Below are 18,310 nucleotides of genomic sequence, written 5' to 3' on the forward strand. Positions count from 1 at the left end.
TTGGAATCCCTTGGTTAGAGACACATAATGCTCAAATTGATTGGCGAGCTAAGAGAATAACCTTCCCGGATTGTACACAAACCTGCTACCCAGAAAACCTGAAGATTAATCTAACATCTGTAACCTCTGCCTCCATGCAACTACCTCTGGAATACCAAGACTTTCAGGACGTCTTCCAAAAGGAACAGGCCAACACGTTACCTCCTCACAGATCGTACGATTGCCAAATCGATCTGGTGCCCGGTGCACAACCCCCTTGTAGCAGGATTTATGCCCTTACCGAACCTGAGAACCTGCATTTGAGACAAGGGGCCTCATTACGACACAGGCGTTAAGGGTTAACGGCGTCGTTAACCCTTAACGCCTGATTCCAATTTTAACGGCAAATCCATGGCGCTAACCCGCCATGATGCTAATTACGCCGCCGTAATTTACGGTGGCGTAATTAGCGCCTTCCCTACTCCCATTATGCCCTATGGGGCAAAAATGGGAATGGGGAAGGGAAAATGGGAAATGGGGATTTACCGCCCCACTCACCTTGGAATGGGGCGGTAAATCCGCCATCCACCATGGTGTAAACATAGTTTACACCATGGTAAAGTTGGCGTAATTACCGCCTGGGTCGTAATGACCCCCAATATTTGGATCAATACCTAGCTAATGGTTTTATTCGCCCGTCAAAGTCCCCGGCATCCTCGGCTTTGTTCTTCGTGCCCAAAAAAGAAGGCGACCTTAGAACTTGTATCGATTACCGCGCATTGAACCAGATAACGGTTAAAAACCGTTATCCTCTGCCTCTGATCCCTGAACTCCTTGACCAGGTGAAGGACGCTTGCATATACACCAAGTTAGATCTCCGGGGGGCTTATCATCTGGTACGAGTTAAAGAAGGCGACAAATGGAAAACTACCTTCCGTACTAAATACGGATTATTCGAGTACCAGGTGATGCCTTTCGGATTGTGTAACGCGCCGGCTGCCTTCCAATACTTCATGAATGATGTCCTTCGGGAACTCATCGATGTTTGTGTTGTCGTATATATCGATGACATTCTGGTGTACTCCTCTTCGGAATCTGATCACAGAAAACACGTCAGGGCAGTACTTGAAAAACTGTGCCAACACAAACTATTTGCTAAATTGGAGAAATGTGTTTTCCATACCACAGAAGTCGAGTTTCTAGGTTTCATCCTGACACCCAAAGCAGTCCGAATGGACTCAAGAAAAGTGGATGCCATCCTCAAATGGCCATCAGCTAGCTCTGTAAAAGGGGTTCAAAGTATGCTTGGTTTTGCCAATTTCTATCGCAGGTTTATCCCGGAATTTTCACGCGTGGTACAACCCATTACTGCACTCTTGAGGAAAAATAAACGTTTTGAATGGTCTGAAGAAGCCGAGCAGGCCTTTCAGGATTTAAAAGCTAAGTTTACCTCCGCACCTATATTGAAACACCCGCGTCCAGATCTCTCTTATGTCGTCGAGACTGACGCATCCAGCCTAGCCATGGGAGCTGTCCTGTCCCAAAGAGATCCCGAAACCAACCAACTGCATCCCGTAGCATTTTGGTCCAGAAAATTCTCGGCACCCGAGGTTAATTCTGCAATCACTGACAAAGAACTGTTAGCCATTAAGTCCGCATTTAAAGCCTGGCGGCATTATCTGCTTGGCGCTCGACATACCATCACAGTGATCACTGATCACCGGAATTTACAGTATTTGAAAACCGCCAAGGCTCAGTCATCACGGCAGCTCCGATGGGCTTTGTTTTTCGCTGAATTTGATTTCGTGATTACCTATCGACCTGGCTGCAAGAATGGCAAAGGAGAAGCCTTATCCCGAATTTAAATGGGAGAATCTGATACAAATTTAGAACCAGTACCAATAATTCCCGAACAGAGGATTCTAGGCATGACTTCATTACAGACGCTAGAAGACATTCAAGCCAGAGTGAAACAAGTCCTGGACCCTACAAACTTACAGGATTGGATACAAAAGGGATCAGACTTTACCATAGATAATGGTTTACCTTATTTCCGAGGATGCTTATTCCTGCCACATAAGGAATTACACAAACTAGTTATTTCCGGTTATCATGATACATTATTAGAGGGACACCCCGGTATTGCCAAGACAGAGGAAAAGGTGAAACGACAATTTTGGTGGCCCTCTTGGCGAAAAGATGTTAAATCTTTTGTGATGTCCTGTGGTGTTTGCGCCCAAAATAAAAGTCAAAAGAAAAGACCAGCCGGTCTCCTTCAACCTCTAGACATACCGCCAGCACCCTGGCACACCCTATCAATGGATTTTATTACTGACCTGCCTCCTTGTTCGGGGTACAATACTATTCTAGTAATTGTGGATTTGTTTTCCAAAATGGCCCACTTTATTCCTTTGAAAGGTTTACCTTCAGCTTCTTTGCTAGCCAAAGAATTCCTCGAAAATATTGTTCGGCTACATGGATTCCCATCTATACTAATCTCTGACGGGGGAAGCCAATTCATTTCCCACTTCTGGCGCAAATGTTGTCAAATGGCGCAGATCGACGTAAGATTATCGACCAGTCACCACCCTCAGACCGATGGTTAGACCGAGAGGACAAATCAGACCCTTGAGCAGTACTTACGGTGTATGTTACAGCAATCTGAAAGCAACTGGAAAGACATTCTTTGGATAGCCGAATACGCATATAATAATTCGGTACACTCTGGAACTGGCCACAGTCTTTTTTATACTTTGTTTGGGCATCACCCTCGAACCTCAAACCTTGACTCACCTCAGAACCCCGGAATGCCTGCAGTAGAACATCTGCATTCTACAATTACCCAAGCCTTCAAAGAGGCAACTACGCATTTACAACAAGCCAAGAGAAAATACAAGGAGAATGCTGATCTACATCGGCGTGAAGCACCTCAGTATCAGATTGGGGATCAAGTGTGGTTAGCTACCAGACATTTACCACTCAAAGGGCCTCGAACTTTTAACCCAAAATATCTGGGACCTTATTCTATTACGGCAATAATTAACCCAGTGGCTGTTAAACTTGATTTACCAGCTAGTATGCAAATTCACCCTGTTTTTCATGTGTCACTTCTGAAACCAGTGGTACCCGGAACCCGACTACTCAAACCTCCAGAACCTATTCTAATAGATGGGGAGCCCGAATTCAAAGTGAAGAACATTTTAGACTCAAAAATGTTTAGGTCAAAACTGTTCTACCTAATTGATTGGAAGGGGTACAGACCTCAGGAGAGGTCGTGGGAACCCAGCGACCATGTGCATGCACCTCGATTAGTCAGTAAATTCCACCGACTCTTCCCAGACAAACCAAAACCCCCGGAGGGAACAACCTTGGGAGGGGCCTTGGGGCGGGGGGGGGGGGAGTGCTGTCATGATGCCTGCTCCCGGGGAGCCGGTTCAAGCCCTGCGTCCCCGCAAGCGAACATCCAGTCCCCAAGGAAGGACCCAGCAACCCCATATAGGGGCCCTTTGGACAGTGTCCTGGCGCCTATGGCGCCAGGCTCATTATGGGAGTGCTTGGGTGCACTTACCTGATGCAGACCATGCTGCAAGATCCCGGCCTCCTTGAGGCCTGAAAAGAACTACTTTACCTGTGGGACTAATTTACCATCCGGGCGTGGTCGGGGAAGGATACATACCTGATTGGAGGAAGGATACATACCTGGAACTTCTTCCAAGGCTATTTAAACCCCACCCGAACAGCCACACGTGCTTCGCGTTGTTCTGCATCTAGCAGCTGGACTCTCACCGTGTCTGCTCCTGCATCCTGACTTCTGCCACGCCTGCCAGCATCCTGGATCATCTGCAAAGGAAGAGAAGAAGAGAACAGAAGAAGGAAAAGTCCTTACCTGCTAAATCCGCATCCCGGAGACATCTCGCCGACAATCCTGAAAAGGAAGACTTTTATTTAAAAGCTCATTGCATCGATCGCTGCAGCGCCACATTCCACTCACCTTTACAGGGCTCCTCCATGTTCAGCAGCGATCATCCGGATTCGCAGTCACGCCCCAGCACCTAGGGAGAAAAAGGCATTTCGGGTCCGCGCCGCATCCTGGCATTTCCGGACCCCGGCCCCTAAAAAGGACATCAGCGTTAATGAGCGAATGAAAAGACATTACCAAAAAACGCTCATTAAAGACTTACCTGATTTCTACAAGGATTTCACCTCTCATCTCGGGTCGGTACCTGTTCCCCGGCATTCCGTACCCCGGCCCCTATGGGGAAAAAGACACTAGCATTAGTATATTAATGCATGGACAGAAGGGGAACCTCTTATCAAAAAACTTACCTGGAAGCCGAGCAAGTTTGGTTCTCACCAATCCGAAAATCCAGTGAAGTAACTGGATACCGCCCCTGCATCAGAAGCAGGATGGAGAGCTCGTCCTTCCAGACCCTGGAACACGCCCCTGCATCAGAAGCAGGATGGAGAGCTCGTCCTTCCAGACCCTAAGGTGAGACGCTGCGGGGAATCACAGAAGGGTTTCGAGGAGGGTGAGAGGGGAAAGTGGGAGGCTGATTGCATTACCCCGCAGACAGTTAATCCCCTAATTTCGCCTACAGAAGGATACTTCTGCGAGCCAGACAAGCCAGATTTGGGGGTCCCGGTCCAGTCCGTCTTCCGAACCCTGCACATCAACTTAGAAGAGGTCACAGCAGCGCGAACCAGGCCAGCGCATCCGTGGGAGTCAGGTGAACGTTACACTGGGAGGCCCCTTGCAGATTTTAAAGAGTTTGGTGGTATTTTTAGAGGCCGCAGAGATGCGAGCTTGGATGTGGGTTCTCTTCTTGGACAGGACAGAGAATATGTATTGCCTTTGGAGGAGACGTCAGGACAGTTTGTCAGAGAATTCACCCAACGCCCTCCACTTCCTCTCAACCTTGCTACACTTGCATTTCAGGGTGGCAAGGTGAGAGTCATATCAAGAGTTTCACTTAGAGGTAGGCTTCAGACGGATTCTCATGACAGGGGCAAGGACATCCAGAATGTTGGAGATAGAAAGAAGGAGGTTAGAGAGAGCTGTGTCAAGAGTGTGAGTCAGCCACAGGCATGGGAGGAGCAGAGAAAGTAGTGACAAAGGCATCCACTGGCACACGCTTCATGGGCTGAATGACCGAGAAGGTAGGTGCCAGTGCTGGGGTGGGCTTAGCCTGGGGGACAGAGAGCGTCAGGTGAGAGGAGAGCAGAAAGTGGTCAGTCCAAGAGAGGGGAGTGGTGAGAGAGTTTGAGGAGGATGTGTGAGTAGATGAGAACATTCAAAGTATGCCCGGCACGGCAGAGTGTGTCGAACCAGAGGGTATAATGGAAGGAGAGAGAGTGTCGCAGAGGTTGCAGAAGAGCTCCGAGGAGGGATTAGAAGCATCCAGGTGGATGTTAAGGTCTCCAAGGAGAAGTTAAGAGGTAGAGGCAACGAGAGAAGTCAGCCCACTCTGAGAGAAAGAGGGCGACCTGGCCTGGTGGCCTGTAAATTGTGGCCAAAAGAGAGAGGCCAGGAGAGATAGAGTGCCTGCAGACCTGGCATTCAAGGAGGAGTAGGCCTGCATAGGAATGACTATCCCTTGCGAAAAACCATCTCTCATGACACTATAATTCTTGATGCATCTGGATCCAGTTGAGTAGTGGGATAGGGGGTAGGAAGGAGAGGGACAGGGAGGTTTTCTTTTTTTGGTTTCCTTTTGTTGGAATGTTGACTTATGCAAATGTCAAAAATAATTTTAAAAAAGTGTGATTCAGTTAAGTTTGAAATTTGCATTAAAAGCCCAGTAACATAACATAACACGAATAGCACACAAAACTCAATAAGATGCTGTTTTAAAGGTCCAAAAGTAGCCCCTTACTATCAGTGGTATATACTACTGAGGAAGGATAACTTAAAATTGTGATTCAGTGATGTCCAAATGTGCATTAAATACCGAGTAAAGGACCACAATACAAAAAGTGCATATAGCTCTCAAAGATGACATTCTAGAGGGCCAAAGGTAGCCCCTCACTATGAGCAGTGATTACCATGAGGAATAATGATAAACATGGCATCCCTCACCTTCAAATGCCTCAACAACGCCGCTCCCCTCTATTTCTCTGCCAGACTCACCAGAAAAAGCCCAACGGACCACACTAGGGCCTCCAGCCACCTTTGCCTTGAAATTCCCAGATTCAGACTTTCTAAAGCTGGTGGAACCAGCTTCCCTGTCAAAACTGCTATCTCCTGGAATGCCCTGCCGGCTTCCATCAGAGTGTAACAACCATACTCTAGCTTTAGACGGATCTTGCTGAATTGGCTGCGAACTAACGACTCCTAGAAATTGCTCACCACCTGGACCTGCAACCTTTTGCACAAACCTGCGAGATTGTATGCGTCTACTTCCATCTTGCCCCATCAATATATTGTGTGTATACCCTACCAAATTGTATGTAATATATTTGTTTATGTTTCATGTACTTATCTGTATTCTGTAACTAAGCTTCAAGTATCCTTGTAACTGCTGCGCCCAGCTACCTAAGGGTTTGATGCGCATTACCAAATAAATAAACAAACAAACAAACAATACATTAAAGATATGATTTGGTGAAGTGTAAAACTAGCACGATTAACGAGGTGGGGGCATTATTTAACAAAATATACCAACTTCTACTAAAAGGGCCAGACAATATATACATATATCGTAACAAGATATTTCTGGCTGAGACTATATTTACTACAAATGTCTGGGGTAGATTTAAATATCATGAATAACATAACATTACATGGATTTACTTGCCACTTACTAAGTTAGAAAATCCACCCTCCCCTGTGAACCCTTTTGAATGAGGCATGACAAAAACGTCGTTCGGTTCGTAGAAGTCATTGATAAGACTTGCATGCTTTAAATTTACGTTAGAACTCATTTTATTAATAGTTAGGTCAGAGAGGTGGAAGGGATTCGTTAATTAGGATTCTACCTCCACCTTCCGATCCACATAAAAATATCCCAGCATGTTCATGCTTGCATAAACACTGAATTCCTATGGAATCTGTCTATTTTTTTTTTTTTTAAAGCAGGATGATTCCACAGGAATCCTTTGCAAACGTTACCTGCAATGAGTAAAGGGAGGTGGTGATGGCAACTGTCGCTGCAACCCTAACCACAATATTTTGTAAGATCTTGGATTGTGTCACCATTCTTTCACTCAATTTTTTACATTGGAATGAGTGTTAAACCACCATAAGCTTAACACCAAAATGTACACCAAAAAGGAGGGCAGGCGCCGTTTGCTAATTTTGCACGAGGGAGTGCAAAAGGTTGACAAAGCAAATACGCTATCTTTTTACAATACCCTATGTACTCCTGCGTGCAAATGATGAAAAGTATGCAGAGGAGACCTGTGTATGGCACTATGTAAGCATAACAGGTCCCCTCCACGTAACGTACAAAGAACTCAAAATTAGCTAATTTGAGTTTACTTTTGCACAGCCTTAAAGTTCCCAATGACTAAGATGTTAGGGGAGAAGAGTTGCCTTTAATGGTACATGCCAAGCCTTGAGGAATCAAGGAGTCTCAGGCCAGTTCTTACTTTAACGCCATGGCCACGAGTGCCACCTTTATCTTGCACAACCTCTTCTATACTTTTCATGTTTTTCATTATTGATTTCTACTATGAGTTCCATTACGTCTCTTTGCCTGGGATGTCTGTTAATATAGCATACTTTCTGTGGCATACTCATTTACATCAGGAATTCAACCTGTGGTACTGGTGTTTAATTCTCACAGCAGTTAAATTATACTAATTCATTAGCTGCCCGTGTTCCACCATCTTGGATCAGTGAATTTGCCCTCATGGAGAAGCCATGCATTTATGGTTCCTGTAGGGAGGTTTGTACTTCATTCTCTGCTTTTTCTTTTCTCCCATTACAATTCAGCACAGTCACCTTTTCACACAGCCTATGCTTCGCTCTGCCACTTTTTACAGTTCGGTTGGAATTCCCATATCAGAGATTATATACCTGGAATTTTCAGCGTACTTAAAAAAACGATCCGACAATTCCGACCTTCACACATTAAGGGCTTCCAGAGCACATCTCAGGTTCATTGCACTTTCATGCTTCCACCAATCCTAGTACTTCTTCCATGGTACCAAAATGTGCCATTACTGGAAAATGCTCATTATCACGAGTTTCTCATTTCCCCTCTTTACAGGTCAGCATTCCTCAAATCCACAGTTTACCACTACACATATGGCCCTACTGACACAATCATATTGTATCTTTCCAATTTGTTAGTTCTTTGTGACCCTATCCTATTCCTGCCTCTTCACCTCCACGTTGCCCTATTTTCCTTTCTATATGTCCTCTGCAGACTATGGTCTCTAGCCGGGGCAAAATAATCCATGTTCTCAGACAAGGTAGTAAAACACATTATGTGACTGAACGTAATGCTTCCTTATACATGGCAAGTCGTCAGAACGATACTTACGATTGAACAGGTAATTTAAGTTAAACAGGCAAGACAAAGTAAAAAAGGAAATTCACCAATCATTTTTCTCTATGTAAAGTTATCACAGCTGATGTGTGGCAAGGCCTGCTGGAAGATAACTATTCCAATATTTGACTTGCATAGATACAAGGAAAGTAAAAATTGTCTTTGACAACATTTTAGCCAGTGGAACTATTCCTATGTCTCTGCCCGAGAATTATAGACCTATATCTCTGACAGACTCAGCAGCTAAGGTCTTTTCTATCTTAGTCATTTATGAGTTTGAAAAACATCTAGCTACTTATAAGACCTACTCCAGATCTCAAGTGGGATTTAGACGCCAGATGGGAACTACACTAAATGCAACAATGATGGCGCACTTGATAGATGGAATTAAAAAGAAGGAACTTAGTACCATATATATCGCATCGATCGATATGTCTTCTGTGTTCGATACAGTTGTTCGCAATGTGCTATGGACGAAGATGCATAAGCTAGGAATTCCAGAGTATTTAATTTATTGGATTACAAAATTTCATACCAATACATCTTGTAGAATCCGGATAACCCAAGGAGGCTCACTGACGGAACCTGTACAATCATTTCTGGGGCTGAAGCAAGGATGTAACTTTGCAGCATTGTTGTTGAACTTATACTTATCTGACATAGATGAACTTTGAAATTCTATTGTTTCTTTTCCTGCAAGGTTATGCTCTTTAAGACTACATTGGCTAGCCTTTGCAGATGATCTTATTTTTTTTTATTTGAGTCCAGTTGGTCTTCAATCCAAGTTAAATATATTCTCTGAATTTGCTTCTCAAAATAATCTTGAACCTAACCCTTCTAAAACTAGTATTACGATTTTTAAGTCCGGTAAGAAACTTAAGAAGTTCCGTTGGAATATCGAGGGTATCTCTATACATGAATTAAAAGAAACTATCTACTTGGGATATCGTCTGAGTAATGAGACCACAATTAAATCATGGGTTGACTACCTGGAGCAAAAAGCTAGACCTCTCAGAAGTCAAATGAAATTTATTTTCACTAAATTATGTACATTTTCTGTGATACCGGTACTTGAGTTCCTTACCCTAAAGGTGGAACCAATACTTCTATATGCCTTGGATATTTGTCTATGCAACTTGCACAAACAATTAGATTCTATGCAGGGTAGTTTGTTGAAAGCAGCTCTGGGTTTGTCTCCTGCAATTCCGAATTGTGTTATTAGACATGAGATGGGTTAGATCTCTTTATCTACTAGATTGACTTGGTAGGCTTTATCAAACTACTTAATTGCCCTGATAACTCAAGATTTCTTTGAATTCACCAAGGGACACTCTTCTAGTTCTATCACCGGCTATTATCAAATTATGGTCAAATATTGAATGATTTAGGTGTGAATCAAGATGATTTATATATCCGACCGGGTTATGTAAAACAAACTTTTAGAGCATGACTGGTGCAAAACAGTAGATGAATTAAAGTCATTGAGAACATATAAAGAATATGCCAAATTTCCACATAAAAGAGATGGTTGTTGTGGTTACCTTACTATATTCCCATGCAACTTAACCAGAAGGTATTACCTGAGATTTAGACTAAATCAGTACCATACTTTGGGAAGAGTAAAACACTGTGGACCTCTAATTGTAATCATGGTGGCCGATTTTTGAATTGTTTAGAACCAAATGAAACCTTAAAACATTTGATTTTAGAATACTCATATTTTAGAGATGTAAGGTCTAAGTTCTTTCTACGATTTGTAAATGTGAACTATGAAGACTGCATGGAGTCTCTTTGGAATCGGCACATGCAAGGATACGAGAGACCGCTAATCTTTGCATTGGTTGCTTTTCTGAAAGTAACAGAAAATGAGATTTCCTTACTTTACTGTATATTCTTTTTCTTTTTGGGTAATGTAATTGTTGATTCGGATTAATTGTTGTTTTAATATGTTTTAAATATAGAATTGTTTTGTATTTGATATGTGTAAACTATATGATTGATGTCCTATTTTGTAAAGGTTCATTTCAACCACAAAATTAAAAAATGTTTTTTTAAAAAAAATTGTCTGTTATTCTGCACATGTATCATGTGTACATAGATGTACGAATGTTGAAAGTACAAAATGCACAGCAAAGAATCAAGTTTGCATTTAATATAAAAAGCAGTGCTCAGTAAATTAGAATGTTTTCTAAAGGATGACCCCATGAACACAGTAAACTCTGACAAAGAAGGTTTGGTTGAATGTTAATAGATCTGTTAAAGTACTTGCTGAAGTGACATCTGCATGACACACACATCAATATGAATTGAACCCACTGAAAATATTAAAATCACAACTTTGCCACTGTTCATCCTACAGATGGGATGAATTGGTATGAAATGTACACATGAAGAGCCTCAATGTGATTATATAAGCTAAATACACAGAATGCAGGTTTATAACAGGGGAATTAGGTCTAACTTAGAGATACCAGATGGTAGGGTGGGGATTTAGTGGAAAATGAAAAGATAATTTAATACACACACTCCTATATCCAGCCTCCCTATGTAAAAGTGCCATTAGGAAGGAAGAGGGGTAGAGGCATGGCCTTTTCCGATTGGTCTGGATTCCAAATACAATGACAAATAGCAATAAGTTGTACTTACCTTTCCCTACGAGTGGAGTCAGCTGGGTATTTAAACGTGAACACAAAGGAAGAAGGTAGAGTTTGGGGAAAACAGGGAAGCAAGAGAGCCTGTGCAAAAGGAGAGGAACCGTTTTTGATTGCAACTGGATCTAGCTGATGGGAACAGCTCTTTAAAACATCCTTATCCAGACTGGACTGAATGCAGAGGTCTTTCAAGAAAGTAAGACCAGATCACCTGAGAGGCATTTTGAAGCAAGGGCAGACAAAAGGGAGAGCTTGTCTGATGGAACTGCCGGCGGCGAGTAGGCGTCCTTACCTGTCCTGGGCCTTTGAAAAACAACAATTGAGTCCCTATTGCCATAGATTATTAGACATTTCTCAAGAAAATTGAGTCCCTATTGCCATAGATTATTAGACATTTCTCAAGAGAATTAAACTACAGAAGGCATTTAAAAGTATTTTGGGTAACCTTGTTTAAAGGCCCACCACTGAGAGATGGAATCTAGTATAAGGTGTATGTATCTCGTGATTTATCATTATAAGTGAATCCCTAGGTAACATCAATGTATTGGGGCTTATCTCCTGCAATTTAGTTTTCCTGGAAGCTTTAGACATCTCAAATTAAAATGGAGTAAAAAGTCTTTTGACTTATTTCTGCCATACTCAATAAAATTAATGAAGTCTATTGCTTCATAAACACATTGAAATGTTGTGTTGGGAGGGTAAACCTGGAACCTTGAAAATAGTGAGTGGTGAATGCCCCTCTGTCCCAGTAGTCCAAAAGCAACAACATCTTTGCAAAACTCAAATCTTTGCAATTATTTGCAACAGGTCCAAAATCATAGAAGAGGTAGTCCAGTAATATCTCTATGTTATTGCACTAGAAACCAATATTTTGCTATAGATAGTGTCCAACAGTTTAGATTTAAATGAGCCTGAGTGTTGGCGAATCCTATTTGAGCTGTAATTGCAGGAAATTGTTTTGTTTTAAACTTTTTTCTGAGAGCTGCTTCACCTATTGATTTCAACACAGATGTGGATTTAAAAGGATACTCTATTTGCTAAATTGATTTCATTTTCTGTGAAACCAGCAATATGAAGCTGTATGAAGTGCTTGGTTTAGATTGAGGTGCCAGTGCAGTCCCATTGTAATTCAAGTGGTTGATAACCTGTTTCAATGTTTTGATGCCATTTTATTTAATAAAATAAATTGCATTGCAAACCAGCTTGTTTCTTGTCTCTAAGTGTGAGGGTGGATTGTTACACACTAAATTATTAAACAAAGGGTTGCCTGAGAGCCAAACGTGAAACACCACATAGATAAAATATATCTGTGCTCATCTTGGTTTGAATGGGTTTTTAAGCTTCTTTGAGTGGGATGCAACCTACAGTGGTGAAAAAGCTTTAAAACATAACATAGCACACACAGTGCAAAAAATGAAGTAAATGTGTCGGGGGCCCTGAGATTGCAATATCGCTTGGTGGAGAATATCACTGAGTCTATCGGAAGTATCAGGGGCGTGAAAATTAGCCAGGATGAATTGAAGAAGTTAAAGCTGCCAAATTCCCCAGGAACCATCTCCGCTAAGATCCAATCAATGCAATCAAATGCTTACTTAGTGTCAAGGGCCCATATAGAAACAGTGATACAGTGCTGTGTATTTTGTATTTGTGGTGGGGGATAGGTGCTACCACCTGGAGGTATTTAAACCAAGGAAAATATAAAAAAAACATTGGGCAAGGAGGAAGGAAAGGAGCATGGCTGTTAGAATAGGAATGTTTTCGCTTTCGTCTGAAGGCATATAGTATTTTGATGTCTGCGATGAGTTCATACATTGGTCCCTATTCCAGGGTTATAATTATGTGACATTTCTGATCCTGCCTGATATGGGTGTATCAGTGCTGGCATCTGGAATTCTAGATAGTTAGCATACAACTTTGAAAACATGTATAGGAAGTTTTTGTCTCTGTATCCTTTTTAAATGTTTTGGGCTGACTCATGAATTTACCCCTGAAAGCAGATTTTTCCGCCTCCCACATTCATAGACTCGGTTAACGATGCTGATAAAAAAAGCTATTAAAAACGGAAGATTAGGGGTTAGGGTTAGATCATTTCAAGCAACAATTTTGATAAAAGTTGGCTTTAAAGCCATCTGGTTCAGGAGCCTTCCTGTTCTGAAACCTTTCCTCTAAGGACTCCCTGGCATTATCTGAAATTTGCTGGAGTTTGACACACTCCCGGTATTGATGCTGAGTATCTGCATTCAGACCGAGAGAGTACAACGTAGTATAGTAAACTAGAATGCTTGCATTTTCTAATTTTGTCCTTTTTGAAACACAACCTTTAAATCTTTATAACTCCTTAAGTAATTATGCATTTAAATGTGTTTTTAATGTATACCCTAAGAGACAGTCCAGTTTATTCACCCATTCAAAATAGTGCTGTTTAGTTTGTAAAAGAGTTTTCTCTACTTTCTCAGTTTGTTGAAGCTTCCCCCAACTATTTTAGCTGTTGAGAGAGGGTGACTATGTAATTGTTCCTGTTCCATGACCTTATTTACGAACACCAACCTCGTCGCCTCTGCGCCCTTCCTAAGTGCCTTGGACAGCCTCATGATTTCCCCCCTGAAAAATACCATTTCCGTCTCCAACACAACTTCCCAGGAGGGTTCCTCTGGTGGAGTAAGTGAGGAACACTGATATATCGCAGTTGATAGCCGATCTCAGAGCACTGGATCTTTCGGACTGGCATAATTAGGCCACCCTCTGTATTCAGGCATGTGAACCGGAGCAAAGAGGAGTAAACATGTAATCGGTGCAGGTTCCTATAGCGCTATGTGACCTATCGTCATCCCCTACACCTGCTGAATGAGACCCTGGGATACGAAAAATAAGTCAAACCTTGAACATACTATGAGGACCTTAGAAAGACATATATAAATATAATGAACTCATTTGGGTGTAGATGTGACCGGATCTCCATCAGAGGTAAGACATCCGTACATTTCCAGAGTGTTTTAGTTCCATGTTATAGAATAGCCATTTCAGATTTCCAGCAGTCTAAAACTCTGCCCTCCTCAACTCACCCTCCTCACCGGCAACCACATTTGGGAATGCTTCGTGGAGGACCACATCATGTCCATCATTTAGTCCACAGAAAAAGGTGATCTATAAGCCTCTGGAAGTAACCTTAATACACAGCAGCCACCCCTCTTGACCTTAAAAGGCCTAATTTATTTGCATCTCCACCTTGGGCCTTAACAGAATAGCAACTCTTATTGTAATTTGTATAATCCGTTGCGAATCTCCCACCAACACCAAATTCATGCTGTATTTCCACACTGTCAATACTTATCCTGCGGTAAATAGGCATTTCGCACAAGCATAGTCAACCTATAGGCCAAGATAAGGAAGAAAGAATAAAGGAAAGGACCAAGAGGAGAAGCACCCTTCTGTGGGGTGTAGAATTAGATTTGTACCCTGGCTGGATCTTTTACACATACAAACTCTAAATAAGAGCCCAGGATATTAAATCTGACAAGATTGACTACATCGCTAGGTTTTAACATCAAGCACTGGTACTTAGGGCAGGTCTCCTGCACAAGGCCATCACTCCAAAGCCACAACTTGAAACAAAACTGCTAATACAATGAAAATGCAACCTCATATTCCAAGACTATCTTTTTCTAAAGCAATGAAAACAGCCTAGAGGACATAATAAAGTTGGGAAAAAGTCAATCATGAGACCCACACTTCAAAAGAACTATAACCCCAGGCATTCTTGTTCATATTTAGACCCAGGCTATGGATGTACACGGCTTGAGGGTTAACACTTACAATGGACCAGATGGCATTTTCTTTTCAAAATGAAGAAATAAATTGCATTTTTAAGTACTGTTTGCCTTGTTAATTGATCACTAAATCTTCCTCTACCTCTCCCATCTTACCCATTCTCTATAGCTGCAATCTATCTTTTATCCTTTGCACTTGCCCTCTCTGTGGCTTTAATCTCTCCTACTCTTCTCAAGCCTTCACTTTCATTATTTTTGGCTTTCCCCCATCCACCTTTGTTCTTCTCTCACACGCCACCTCTCTATCTCCTCTCCCGATGATCCTTCTCCATTGTTCTTTTAATTCAAGGCATTTGAATAAAACTTTATTGGAATCATTACACATGTTCACGTGTTGCCAAAGCTTCACACATACAAAAGGTATTTGCTTCCCCCTTCACATTTTCAAGAGATCAGAGGACAAATATCTCCCAGTAAAAAACTAAATTAAGAATTTAGATTTGAAAAAGAAAATGGCCTACCCACTGTTAATTAATGTGTTATTTAGATAGCAACATAGGGTAAAGTGTTTTTTGCGGTATGTGTGAAATATTACTTTTTCACCCTAAGCTTCAAAGACCGTATTACTTCTCCATGAAGTCTTTACCAGAGTTATCTGCTGGCCACAGCCTTCTAGAACACATTCCTTATCTTCTCCGAATCTCCCAGTTTGTACAGACTAAGGGTGGAGATTGGTGGGAGTAAAAGCCCATTTGTCCTTTGACGTAAATTACCCATTAGTAATTGCCCAGCAGTTCAATACACTACCCTTTCCCAATCATTGCAATCACAGCACTTACCCAGCAGTTCCATGCATAGCTCTGCATCAACGCGGCCATCTTCCGTCAGTGCTCCGAAGACCAAACCATCGGCACCATGAATCTTTGCTAGGCGAATTTCTAACTTCATCACCTCTACCTCACGATCTGAATACAGAAAATCACCTCCACGTGGACGGATCATTACAAACACGGGGATTTGGACATACTGCTTGACCACCTGCAGAACCGCTGCCAGAACCAAAGGACAAACGTTATATGCATCATAATACTGTGTTTTGAGATGTAGACACAGGTAGCCTCTCTGTTAACTACAAAATACATAAATTCAAATTGCTTCTCCAATGCAACCTTAATTTTTTTTGTATTGTGTCATAACCAAATTATTTTTTCTTTTATTACACACACGTCAATTACTTAGAAACAACAGAAAAAAAGTTAAAAGTATTTAACAACAAGAAAGAGAATCACAATATCTACTTAAAATATTACAATGCAGAGTTTAACACCAATAAAATGAAAAGGGAATAACGATTGCAACCAACACAGCATTTCCAGCATACGTTACAAGACACTTTAGGAAACGTAGTTTCCAGGATTAGATCTGGACCACTCTGATACTCAGAGTCGCTACCACTCTTTGCATTTTCAATTATTATCGATCAAGTTACACATTTGTAGGACTTGTACCACCTTTATTGTGAGAGATGTGGCTCATGGCCTGCAATCAGTCTGTCCCAGAAATTTCAGACACTAGCCCTTCTTTTCTGTCCACAAACCTCTGAAGCAGGTTGACTCTAATTTCCCAAGTTCCCTCACAATTCATTAAAAGATGTCTAATTGTCTGTCATCTAGAGTCCTTACAGACATAACACAGTGTCAGTGCTTCATCACCCCTCCCCCATTTAGTGAGTGCCACGCCTGTGTGTAGTATATTTAAGCGAAGTATGAAGAAGCTCTGTCTCATTCTCCAGTCAGGGAATTGTCTTAGGTACTTTGGTAATGACCCAAGTTTTTTATCGTAGATTGAGAGCGAGTCCTGCAAAAAATGCTTTACGCATTGCATCTATAGTTGCAATCCAATCTGCTCTTTCCATTGCTTTTTTCGGCTTCAGTGAGGATCAATGTTTCTAGGTCAGTGTCTGCTCCTGTTAATATCTCATTTACCAGGGGGTTCAGGTTAACCAGCATAGCTGATTTTCACTGTTTAAGGTGTTCTGTCTGAGATGTAATGATCAGACGATAGAGAGAGACCAACTTCCAGTCAGCATGATATTTCAGTGATTTTAGGCCGTGTTCGTACCTCAAACAGCAGGTTGTAAGTCCAAAAACACTCTTCCAGATTATCCCTTCCCATGTTTGCCAATTGGAATTCCATGCTAGCGGTTTTGCCTCTAATCCATAGAGAATCACTGGTACCACTTTAGCTACATAGAATTTTGTGAGTGAAATCACTGAAAATGTGCAGTATTTATATAGAAGTTTTTTCATCTGAGATGAAAGATGTAACATTTTGGCTCTTAGGTCTGTTGCTATGAGGGTATCGTTGGTGATGCAAAAACATGGAAGCCCAAGTAGATATCTTCCTCCACTCTCGGGATTTGTTTATCCTCCAAAGACTATTTGAATGTTAAAGAACACTTCCTTGGACTGATCGATAAGTCATTGGGCCTCATTACAACCCTGGCGGTAGACGTGCCTGTAAAACATCGGGTCATCACGACCTTGCCGGACCCTGTATTTGCCCATTCCTGGGCGCCGGAAAAATTCGTCCCCATTGCCAATTGAGTTACATAGGGCTCAATGGGAATGGGGAAGCCGGATGCACAGGCACAGTTATCAACAGTGCCTGTGCATCCGACATGCTGTGCTCGCGGGTGCCTTTCATTCCGCCAGGTCAGACCTGGTGGAATGAAAGGCACCCGGGAGCACAACTCAGAGTTTGCCAGGCCAGATACAACGGTACCAGCAAGCTTACCGGTACCGTTAAATCCGGACCGGCAAACTCGTAATGTGGCCCATTGTCTTTTGCATATTTGCTGAGAGCATTTAACAGATGGTGTAGCCCTACTGCTGTTTTATCTACTATCACAATATCATCAGCATAGGCCAGCCAATGCTACTTCGTCCAGTGATTTCTCCATATCTGCCAGGTATAAGGTCAATAGAAGGGGAGCCGCCATACAGCCTTGTCTTACTCCCCTTTCCACTTTTATACACTCTGACAGATGCCCCTGTTTGTCCAGCCTGATTCTTATGGTAGTATCTCTGTGGAGATCTACTAGCATGGCCAAAAGATGTTTTGGTATCTTCCATTCTTCGCGTTTCTCCCATAGGAGGTCTTGATTTACTTGTTCGAATGCCTTTGAAAGCTGAAAGCTCTACTGAGGCGCTGTATAGCGAAGTCTCCCCCTTTCCTCTTGCTCAAGTATTAGCAGGGCGAGCCCATTGACTGCCGTTGAGAGCACCTTTCGGAAGCCTGTCTGGCATTTCGGTAAAATATGGTCTCTCTCAACCCATTTTTCTAAATCCCCCAGCAGAAATTTCATGAACAGATTACTTTCTATATCAAGGAGAGCGATCGGTCGGTAGTTCGCTGGTTC

The 18,310-nt window shown here is 42.2% G+C and overlaps 1 protein-coding gene across 4 annotated transcripts in view; it reads right to left on the bottom strand.

Annotated features, from left to right (window-relative positions):
- CUTC (cutC copper transporter) overlaps positions 1-18,310 on the bottom strand; it is a 435,187-nt gene that overhangs the window by 126,952 nt on the left and 289,925 nt on the right. For 2 of the 4 annotated variants that reach the window (XM_069611524.1, XM_069611523.1), the window contains one exon: positions 15,729-15,938. In XM_069611524.1, coding sequence (XP_069467625.1) covers positions 15,729-15,938 — 210 coding nt within the window. The remainder of the gene's footprint in view (positions 1-15,728; positions 15,939-18,310) is intronic. The other 2 variants (XM_069611525.1, XM_069611526.1) reach the window with 1 other exon arrangement.

This window comes from Ambystoma mexicanum, chromosome 8 (genome assembly GCF_040938575.1).
Source record: "Ambystoma mexicanum isolate Mex_15411 chromosome 8, UKY_AmexF1_1, whole genome shotgun sequence".
In the NCBI taxonomy this organism is placed as follows: Eukaryota; Metazoa; Chordata; class Amphibia; order Caudata; family Ambystomatidae; genus Ambystoma; species Ambystoma mexicanum.